The sequence below is a fragment of the Vulpes vulpes genome, chromosome 13 (genome assembly GCF_048418805.1).
Source record: "Vulpes vulpes isolate BD-2025 chromosome 13, VulVul3, whole genome shotgun sequence".
In the NCBI taxonomy this organism is placed as follows: Eukaryota; Metazoa; Chordata; class Mammalia; order Carnivora; family Canidae; genus Vulpes; species Vulpes vulpes.
In genome coordinates, this window is record NC_132792.1 from 131,116,325 (window position 1) to 131,128,391 (window position 12,067).

A 12,067-nucleotide genomic window follows, 5' to 3' on the forward strand; every position below is an offset into this window, starting at 1 on the left:
GATTGCATTGAAAAAAATAAAAATTTAGGGACCCCTGGTGGCTCAGCAGTTGAGCATCTGCCTTTGGCCCAGGGCGTGATCCTGGAACTCCGGGATCAGGTCCCGCATCGGGCTCCCTGCAAGAAGCCTGCTTCTCCCTCTGCCTGTGTCTCTGCTTTTTCTGTGTCTCTCATGAATAAATAAAATCTTAAAAAAAAAAGAAAAAAAGAAAAAAATTTTAAATGGAAATAAAAAATTTAGCCACAGTGGCTATAACATATACATTGAAGCAAAAGGCTAAAAAACTTGAAGGAAACATATGCCACCCTTAAAGGTAAACAACACAAAACAATTAATGGAAATGAAGTAAGACAGTACATAATAAACAAAAAGATATAATAATCACAGGTAACAATGCAGCTTTAGGATATACAAGGTAAAAACAGGCTAAAGTAAAAGGAGAAACTGACAAATTCATAACAATAATGAGTAATTTTAACATGGAAGAATTTTTTAAAACTTTTTTTTCAGAAGCTGATATACCAAGCATACCAAAAAGAAAAAGGGGTGGGGGGAGGACAACTGTAGATCTGAACAACAGATTCGAATCAACAATTACTTATAAATAAAGAGAGAACAATGTAACAAATATCCTTCTTTACAAGAACCTTTTGCAAATATTTTTTTTAAATTTAATCTATCAACAAATTTCAGTGATCAAATTATCAGAGACCACATTCCTTAACAATGTGCAGACACTAAAAGAGACTCCTAAATAACACACGAGCTAAAAAAAAAAAAAAAAAAAAATTACAACGAAGAGAGCAAAATATTTAGAGAAAAATAACTATTTCTGCAATTGTAGTTTGCATTATTGTGGAGGAAAGAAACAAAATCATTAGTCATAAATCAATATACAATATAGACCATATGGATTAATATATAACAGCAAACTGTGCTTAGGGCTCTGAAGGAAAAGCAGAGTGTCAAAAGAACATGTCATTTGGGTAGCTAGTATCTTTTGGGAGAGTTAGGTTTCCCTGAGGAAATAACATTTGGAGGTTGGGAAGGAGGGCATGCACAGTTCAGACAAAGGGAAAAAGCAAGGAAGAAGATCCTGAGAAGAGCAGGAACTAGGAGTATTCGGGGATCTGAACAGTAGCCAGTGGCACTGGAATGCAGAAGCAAGGGAGAGTAACTCAAACAGGTGTAAATAAGTGATACCTAAAAAAAGTAGGTCCTTGAAATACATAAGGAAACAAATAAGGACAGCTTTTAGTCAAACATCTTTAGGAGTATAAAAAAATAGTAGCACCTGGGTAGCTCATTAGTTAAATGTCTTAGGCTCTTTTTTTTTTTTAAGATTTTATTTATTGATTCATGAGAGACACAGAGAGAAAGGCAGAGACATAGGCAGAGGGAGAAGTAGGCTCCCTGCAAGGAGCCTGATGCAGGACTTAATCCCAGGGTCCTGGGATCACAACTTGAGCCAAAGGTAGACGCTCAACCACTGAGCCACTCAGGTGCCCCAATATCTCGGACTCTTGATTTCCACTCAGCATTGTGATCTAGGGTCAGGAGATTAAACCCCATGACAGTCTGGGGCTCAACATGGAATCTTGAGATTTTTTTTTTCCCTCTCCCTCCCTCCCCCTCTCTGTTCCTCCCCCTATCTCTCTCTTCCTCTCTAATAAATAAATAAATAAATAAAGCAGTAATTAAAGTGTGTGTGTGTGTGTGTGTGTGTGTGTAAAACATTCCCATTTAACTGGAAAAGTTTTAAGGAAATATCCTAAGTTTATAATTCTCAAGAACTTGTCCATTATTTGTCTCTTAACTGCCACTAATGACCAGAATGGCATTAATTTTTCTAAGTCCTATCTTAAAATGTATGTTTCACCCCATTACGATGTAAGGTATTTAAATCACCCTTCATACCACTTATTATATAACCTTCTATCCAGAATGGCTTTCCACAAGCAATCAATTGACCTGAGTATTCATGGAATAATACAAATAATCCCAGCTGTGAAATCAAATAGCTCTAGAATTCAGCATGTTAACTCTCCCTTCTAATTTTTCAATTCCACACCTGTAAAATGTGGTTAATAATCAAACCTGATGATGAGAATTTATAGAGTTTATGTGATAATCTACATAGAGGCAAAATGGTACGATGTGATACAATGATACCAACCCCACCACCTAAGAGCTATGTGACTTTGGGCCAGTTACTTAACCTCATTGCTTAGGTTTTCTCAATGTGACATGGGCTTCAAATACTACCTATGCTATAGTTTTGAGGATAAAATAATTCATGTAAAGTACTTAACACTCCATAAATGTCAACTGATAGTACTGAAACTGGTTTTGTTGTTCTATAGTTAAGAGAATCCCTAAGTGTCTCACTAACAAGATTTGATTTTTCCCATCTGCCTTTAGTCAAGTTGTCATAACTGACAATCCTAGGGACTCACATTTTACTTTAAAGCTTATTAGATGTTGAAACATATTAGCAAACAAAATTTCACTGTTTCTAAATAAAAATTTCTCAATAGCCTAATACATACCTATTTCTTCAGGACCATGAAACCAGAAAAAGTTTTGAAACTCCTTTTAAATCACTAATTTCATTTAAAGCTCTCATAACTTACAAATTCATTAGGGATTTTCATGGCCTATAATTTTGTGCTTCAAGATCACTCAATGCATTTACTGCACTCAATGCATTCAAAGGCAGTGAACTAGTTCACTGCACTTGGTACATCTGCTATAAATTCCCTCCAACTGTTTTGTTTATTCTTTCAGATAGAACATAAAACATTCACAAAACTCCAAAATTGTGACATTCTAAGCAAAACGGCACACTCCAGGAATTTTCATTGAAGGAGTTAGATTTACGATGTTTACATCCAAAGTCTTTGCACTAAAAAATTTCGTGTCTTTTCCACAGTTTCCCAGAAGCTAAATTACTTAAAGGAAATCTAACAAAAAAGCTGAGAACTTAACCAATTCTATCGGCCCCCTCAAATTCAGGGGGCTGCCATTAGGTGGCATGTGTCTTACAGGGTTCTGGGCCTACCTAGCAACAAAACTACCATTCTGGGTGGAAATTAAAACTCTGCAAGATGCTCTGATTAAGAATAACTCAATTTTAAAAGTGAAGAACTTGATAAATATGATCTTGCTGTTATTCATCCTGTTTCAACTAACATATCAGAGCCAATTCTGGGGTAAATTTACAAACTGGCCAATATTCTCATAAATTTGCTTCCTAATTAATTAAATGCAAACATACTCCAAGTCTGTCTATATATGTCTTTTTAAAAATAAAATCTTTGAAACAGTCTCCATGAAAATAGCATTAATTTTGCAGCTAATACACAACACTGGAATACAGAATACTGGGTTTAGAGGCTGAGAGGAAACTTATAAACTATCTTGACTCATTTTACTGAGGAATAAACTAAATTTCAGGAAGAACAATTTATAAATGATGCAGTAAACTCTTTAATGTATAAATCTGTTATAAGACAGGACAATTTCCAACAAAACTTCAGGACTTTAATATTTCAAAAAGGCTAAATTTGGGGGCACTACAGTGGCTCCTCCTGCCACCTCCTGCCCAGGGCAAACCACAATAGACCACAGATGATCAGCATAGATAATCTCTGATAGCTGCTGAATCAACTAGATGTAAACAATGATAGGGATTTTCCTTCTTTTTTTTTTTTTTTTCCTGTGGATGATTGATGTGGAAGTTGCAATTTGTTAGCATTTTAATCTATTGCTTTGTTACTAAGGAGTCATTAACTTTAGTTAAAAATTAAAAGGTAATGACATTAGTAGTAGTGGTGATGGCACTAGTAATAGAGTAGTAATCATAACAGTCATACCGTCTAACACACATAGCACTTTAAATGTTTAAACACTGTATTTAACACATTAATCCTTACATTTAATCAGTTAATTAATCATTTAGTCATTTAATCATTACATTCAATGCTTTTAATCCTTACAGTTACCTATTAAAGAGGGTATTCTATATTATTCTTATTTACAGATAAGGAAATAAGGTACAAAGAGGTTAAGTAATTTATCTGATATCCCATGACTAGTAAGTAGCAGAGCCAAAATTCAAGCCTACAGAGCCTGATTTCAGAGAAAAAATAATTCATTTCATTGATGGAATTAAACTAACTACATGGAAGTAAAACTGAGGACATCAAAACAAATGCATTGCAGTTTTTAAGTTAAAAAAAGAAAAAAGAATATAAGAACATTTGCCTTGGTTTTCTTCCAAGAAGAAAACTGGAGTTTTAAAACCGGAGTCCCCAAATGACAAAATGTACTTCAATCTACAAACATAAAAAGACTTGCAAAGCACACCTCGTTATTTTTTCCCACCTGTCTCTTCTGCAAACTAAGGTGTCTCTTTTCTAGATCTCTCCACATCCACATAGATTAACTATAGAACTAAGAACTAAGGCTGCCTACATCCACATGACTTTATTATTTGTGCCAAGAAATTCTTACCCAAAGATAAGGCTGTAAATCAGTAAATAGCTTCATTGTTCACTTCAGGAACTTCCCCAAAGTCCATTTACCCCAACAATAGACTACTCAAACAGTCCCCTTTTTGCAATATTCCCTCAACTGGACAAACAACTCGCTTATCCAACAACTGTACGCTTACAAGTCTTGGTTAAGATCTTTGTCTCACTGTTTCCACTAATCCTAAACTATTATATCAGGAACTTTATGCAGTTTCAATCACATCACTGTACCAAAAGACCCACCTTAAATCTCTCAAGGTCACACCCAAGACTCTACAATATCTGCTTTATTAGCTCTCCCTGATAGCTAAGACTGTCAAGATGTACTCTCCTTGCAATAAGCAGACGTTGTGGCTTCATTATAGCTATTCTGGCCTTCTTTGGGGGAGTTGATAGTCAACAGAAGGAAATGAACCAATTTGATTTCAATTGTTCTCTTATCAACAACTCCTTTAAAAAAAAAAAAAAATCTCTTCTCCCCTCACACCTACACTAGACCATAGGTGAAATTAAATATACCAGGAAGTGTTTATCTTTTTCATTATAGAAAAAGATAAACAAAAACCAGCAATGAAAGGGCCTGCATAGGATGTGAGGGCAATCTGGCTGCGACATCTGTCACCCCATTGACCGCCAGGGTTGATTCTGCTGATCTGGCTGGCTATGCGGGTGTCCCCTTCCTCCCTCACCGCTCCATGTGCGTCCCTCCCGAAGCTGCGCACTTGGTAGGTCGAAGAGGACAACCATCCCCGATAGAGGAGGACCGTTCTTCGGTCAAGGGTATACGAGTAGTTGCACTCCCCTGCTAGAACCTCCAAACAAGCTCTCAAGGGCCTGCATAAATCTAACAATAAGCTCAATGCAAGACTCCAAACTGTATTTCATTGTGGCCACAATTTAAACTCTGAGCTGGATTAACTGCATATTTAAAACTGTTATATAAAGATTCCTAAAAATTGATATTTAGAAAGAAAAGGGGGAAAAAAGCCTTAAAATGCCAAAGTTTAAAGTATTCTGCCATCTGATTAGTTTTTACAAAAATTTCCTTTAATCAACTCATATGTTTCTAATGTTACATGTGAAATATAAACACATGAAATATAGCTAATCTTTAAAGAATAGCTGACTGAAAATTACTTAAACCTGTATAAATATAAAATTAGTCATTTTGATATCATCTTTTTGTTTGATCGTTACTAGATTTGTTATGTTTATCTATGCAATTATTAAAGTATATAACAGTGTTGACTATGATTCTATTTTATTCCTGTCTCTTCAAGCACTACATTTTACTGAAAAAAAATTAAATCAGTTAAAAATCCAATTGAGGAAAATAGGGGGAGGGAGAAAAATAACAATTGAAAAGTATTAAGATGCCAAACATAAGCTTTTTAATGAAGTCTAGGCCTTTAAACAAGAATTTGTCTCATCACATTAAAACGTGTATATGTTATGTATGTGTGTGTGTGTGTGTATGTGTGTGTATATGAATGTGGGTGTAAGTGTGTGATATTCATCCCAAGGTTAAGAAAAAATGAATGCAACATAAAATCCCAATTTTGTTTTCTATAGCTTATAGTTTATCAACACCAGCTGTTTCAAATATTATTATTACTTTCTGTGGAAGTGTTGCTAACTATGTTATTATAACCATCCTGCTATGGAGTCATACACATTGAGGAAAGAACATGGAGGTTAAGAGACCAGGTCTGTATCTTGGATTCCTTACTCTAAATTGGCAGATAGCCTCAGCTCACTTATCTGGAAAAGAATGATACACCCACCTACTTGGCAATATTGCTGTGAATATTAAAGGAGAAAAGAAGAATACCCACCATTTGCTTCAACGTGGATGGAACTGGAGGGTATTATGCTGAGTGAAGTAAGTCAACTGGAGAAGGACAATCATTACACGGTTTTGCTCATATGGGGAATATAAGGAATAGTGAAAGAGATTATAGGGGAAAGGAGGGAAAATAAGTGGGAAAAATGAGAGGGTGACAAAACATGAGAGACTCCTAACTCTGGGAAACAAACAAGGAATAGTGGAAGGGGAAGCAGGCAGGGGGATGGGGTGACTGGGTGACGGGCACTGAGGAGGGCAGTTGATGGGATGAGTACTGGGTGCTATACAATATGTTGGCAAATTTAACTTCAAAAAAATATATATAATAAAAATAAAGGAGATAATGTATAAGGTACTCAGTTTACAACCCAGCAAGTGTTAAGGCCTCTGTAAATGTTCGTTAGCCATCACCCATAGTAGTTCCCCGTAACTGTGGTCCTAAGTATCTACAAGATATTAAAGCACTTCCTCAATAATTAAAGAACCATTCATTATGCAACAAGATCTTTAAAGCTCAGATCTTTCAACCAATAATTCTATTTTCAGGAAACTAGCCAGAGGAAATGATTAGAGATAGTGTCAAATATTAATGCCCAAAAATATTCTTCAAAACTTTATTTTTAACATCAAAAACCTGGAAACAACCTAAGTATCTCAATATTATACATCTGTATGATTACATAGTGTACAACTGTTAAGAACATCCAAAATGAAGAATTAAGAACATCCAAAAATGTCCCCTAAAATTAAATTAAAACAATAAGCCTATGGCCATACATCTCAACCATGTTAGCAATGACATGTCAGTGTATACACACAGACACACACACATTCAGAAGAAAATGATGTAGAGGAAATATAAAAATATAAACAATGACTATATCAAGATAATGGGAAAACAGGTAACTTTTACTGTTTCCTTTTTTACTTTTTCCCCCAAATTTCCTAGTGTATACCTAAATTACTTTGATATTTAGAAAAAGTGAAACTAATAAACCCATTCAATTATGTTTACTATTTAGAATATTCTAGGGTTTTTTAAAGGATAATCTTTTGAATTATGCCCATCTCATTTCCAAAAAGATTTGGAATAGTTGACAAAACTACATACAACACAATAAAATAAAGAGAAGAAAAATAAAGATAAGTTTGCAAACTCTACAGCCATATACACATATCTACCTATCTATGCATGTGCATACATGTGTATATACATGTGTGCATATATATATTTATATGTTCAAAGAACTTGATTTCAGATACTAAGAACTATAGGAAGTTTCTCCAGCTTCCTCAAAAAGGGCATACAATAGATATGGTAGACATTGTTTTAAATGGTACCTTAGGAGAATTATTTCAGTGAATTAAGTGAATTGGTTATGTGATTGGAAGGAAAGGAGGTAGATTAAAAGTCAAAGAATCAAGACCTGAAACAGGATAATCATGACCATGATCAGCAACTCAACGAACACCTTTTTAAAAAATGTAGATACAAACTTAAATATAGATGTATAGATTTTTTTCCCTCATGGCCTTTATTCATGTGACTTCAAAGAAAAAACTTAAAATATTAAAGTTATATTTTAATTTCTATATATAAAATACATCAAGAAAATAAACTAAAAAAAAATAAAAGCTCCTACAACATGTATTTGGATATATTCTTTCAACATAGCACTTACCTTCACTGATGGCATGGGGCTTAATAATGCAACAGGTACAATTGGTAAATTTAGCGGTGTTTGCTGGTCCACAAACTCCACTTGAAGGAAAAAATAACTCCATTTCCTAAAGACAAAGAGAAATAACTTTGCCATATGTAATCTCTTATCTTGAACTCCTAGTATATTTCTGGGAAAAACTATGCAATTGCTTTTAAGGTTTCATGATATAAATTCTTTGCTTCAAGTTTTCTAAAAATGATTTTTACAAAGACTAATAACTGATTAACCAAACCCTGTTTTAAGTCTTCTAATTAAAAGGTCATATAAAAAAGTAGTAATTAAAGTAATGAGAATATGTATCATTCTTCCCCAGGATGAGAACTAAAAATATCTTAACATATTTTAAATATTGCCAATAATGAATACAAAGTTCTTATTTTCCCCAAAGCAATAGTTCATAGACACAGGTCCAATTTTAAAATTTTTATTAAAATATGTAAAATTAAAAACTAGGAATTCTTTATAGAAACAGGTTAGTATTTAAGAACCAGAATAGCAAAATTAGTTTTAACTAATTAAAACTAATGAACTGGGGGCACCTGGCTGGTTCAATTGGTAGAACATGCAACTCTTTGGGGTTGTAAATTTAAGCTTCATGTTAGGTATAGAGATTACTTAAAAATACAATCTTTAAAAAAACTAATCAACTTAATATCATTCTAAGCATACAATTAAGTCACATAAACTTAATTTTATAACCAGATTCAGGCTATGTTATTTGCTTTGCACATAGTTCACGTAGATGACAACTCAGCAATTTGAACTAGCCACAAACACAATCACACTAATTAATTCTTTTAATTATTTAGACAGATGCTTTCTTGCCTCTCAGCTTTTATTACTGTTATTCTTCTACTCCCTATAAAACTCTCTGTCCCGAGCTCCAAAGAACTCTACCACTTCAGTTATCACCTCCTCCAGGAGGCCTTTTGTGATTCCCCTAATCAGTACCTGTATTTCTATAAAACTGTGGTTATTTGGGTAATTGCCCTTCACAATTTTCAAATGTGAAGTAACTAATCTGTATAGTTTTGTAAGTCCTTTAGCACCTAAAACAAATGACTCAAAGTAAATACTAATTTCTCGTTGAATTTAAAAATGGAAAGATCATAGGATTTGTTAGTGTGCCACACTGATGTACAATTTTAAAAACCATAGAGGAACTGTGCAAATAGCAGTGTATATACACCTGTGCAACTCTGGCATTAAGACATTTTAGAATAAAAATGTTCTATTCCTTAGACATCAAGTACTTTTCTATCACATTGCTGCCTTTGTTTATTACTCTTCTTGATCAATAAGAACAGCAACTTCCACTGGTAGTCCTACACAAGATGATTTGATTACATATTCGCAACAACCTATATCAGACAGATGAGAGCTCAAACACCTGCAAGGTCCTGGCAGTAATAATAACGAATGAATGAAGTAAACCTGGCATGACAAGAGGGTTGCAGACTGGAAAGGAAATGCCCCCTCTAGGGTTCCTGGTTCTCTGCTTCCTTTGCCACAAAACTCTTCTAAAGAGGTGTCTTTATTCTGTCTTTACTTCACCTCCATTTTCTCTTAAATATGACCTCCACATTGCCAAATCCCCTGGTTCTGTCTCAGCCCCCATCTCACTTGACCAAACAGGATTTGACACAGGTGATCTCTACATTTTGGAATGTTTTCATCCCTTGACTCTCTTCCTACTCCTCTGGTTGCTCCTTCTACGTCTCCTCTGATGGTTTTCTCCCATGTGTTCTCATCCCTCAATGTTGGAGAGTTCCAGGGCCCGTCTTTCATCTACAATCACTCTTTTGGTGAACTCAAGCCCCATGTCTTTATTTGTCTTTATTTGATTTTTTTAAAGAGTTTTATTTATTTAGTCATGAGAGACACAGAAAGAGAGAGAGCCAGAGACATAGGCAGAGGGAGAAGCAGGCTCCATGCCGGGAGCCCAACACAATCCAGGAACTCCAGGATCACACCCTGAGCTGAAGGCAGACGCGCTCAACCACTGAACCACCCAGGTGTCCCAAGCCCCATGTCTTTAAATGTCATCTGTATTCTCATGGCTCCCACATTTCTGCCTCCAGTCCAGTCCAACCTCCTCCCTAAACACCATACCCATATATCTATGCCACTACCACTTAGAGATAATTCATATTTAAAACATCCTGATTTCCACTGTCTCCCATAAATCTGCTCATTCCCACCCTGTTTCTCCTGCCCCTCCACCTGCACAGGCCTAAGAAAAAACCTTAGAATGATCTTTGATTTCTCTTCTCCTTTTCTTTGCCATCCATTCAATCTAACAGGAAATCCTCTGTAATATATCCAGGATCTGACCACTTCCACATCTGTCACCCTGGGCCATGCCCACCACCAATTCTTCCTTTGACATCTGCTCTAACCTCCTAACTGATCTCCCATTCCAATTTTTCCCCCAACACACCTACGCCCACCTGGCCTGATCTATTATTAATACAGCAGGCAGCATGAAACCTATAAAACACATGGCGCCGCTCCTCTGCGCAGAACTCTCCAATGGTCTTTTATCTCATTCAGAATGAATGTTAAAGTTCTAGATGTCTGCAAAGCCTTATGTGATCTGGCTCCTACCTATACCTTGAGCTAAACTCCTATTCACATGAAAACACTTAGATTTCCAACCCGGCATCACTGACTCCCATCCACTCACTATTTACTTAAACATAACAAACATGTTCTCACCTCAAAACTTTGCATGTTTTATTCCCTGTCTCCCGGAATACTCTTTCTCCCTAATATTTGCATGGTTTTCTCCCTCAGTTCCTTCTGATCTCTGCTTAAAATGAAGATTTCCTGACCCCATACTTAATAGCACTCCTTGCCTCTACTCAACACACAATCCTTCCTCCATCTTGGTCTTTTTCTGTCCCTTCCCCTTCTTTATTGTCTTCAGAGCACTTACCACATGACATGCTTTATACCTATTTATTTATTATCTGGTATCCCCCCAAATATCAGAATAGATGTAGGCTCCAAGTGAGTCAGGACCTTGTTTTGTTCACTAACAGCTCAATTAATATTTTGAAATTCAGAGGGAAAAAAAAAACCCTCTGCATGTGCTAAATAAAATATGTCCAAATTGCATAAATGAGAGAAATGACACCCCGAAAGCTTGAATAACAAGCCCTTACAAGTTAGCAAGTGACAAAGTTAGTATTCAAAACCAGGTCATACTGGTTCCAAAGTCGCAAACTTTTTCCATCATCTGGCTTTCAAAAGTAGAGAAGCCGTGCTCAGTTGTTCTGCCTCTAGTTTTAACCAATTATTGGGGCCAATTATTTTGGTCTCAACTTCCATTTCTTTTCTTCCTCAACTTTTAAATATGAAAATGCCAGCTTTCCAAGTACTCATTTACATATGCTGAATAAATGTATATTTAGGCAAGAAATATAAAAGTTTTACTTAAATATACCTTCTTCGTGAAAGTGAGTAATCCTATTTTATGCCTTTCTCTTTCTCCCTGCATAGGTTATCCTATCCCAATTATCAATCTAAACTAACATTTGCAAGAGCACTTCTACTAGGTCATTGTTATGGCAACTACTTTAAAGACTTCACACAACAAATGTAAAGTTGCATAAAAAAATGTTCATATTCCTTTGTGATTTGAGCTGCTTAAACATACTGCACAAAGCTCCTCTCCTTCCAAGAGTCCTTGCTATTACTCTTAGCCTTTTTTTTATGTTCCTAAACTACCTCCCAGGGAAAGATAGAGATATGGAACTTTCCCCGAAAATAAAGGCTCATGGAATCTTCAACTTTTTTTTTTTTTTACTATATTTTATTTAACAAATTGTAAAGTATACAGTTGCACTGTTTCACAAACTTCACCTAAGATCCAGTGGTACTCACAAAAACATCTAGTATACAGTTGCACTGTTTCACAAATTTCACCTAAGATCCATGGTACTCACAAAAACATCTGG

The 12,067-nt window shown here is 35.5% G+C and overlaps 1 protein-coding gene across 4 annotated transcripts in view; it reads right to left on the bottom strand.

The window, feature by feature from the left end:
• Window positions 1-12,067, bottom strand: part of NME7 (NME/NM23 family member 7) — a 259,209-nt gene that overhangs the window by 167,379 nt on the left and 79,763 nt on the right. For all 4 annotated transcript variants that reach the window (XM_072732953.1, XM_026003344.2, XM_072732951.1 and 1 more), the window contains exon 7: window positions 8,064-8,169. In XM_072732953.1, the coding sequence (XP_072589054.1) occupies window positions 8,064-8,169 (106 nt within the window). The remainder of the gene's footprint in view (window positions 1-8,063; window positions 8,170-12,067) is intronic.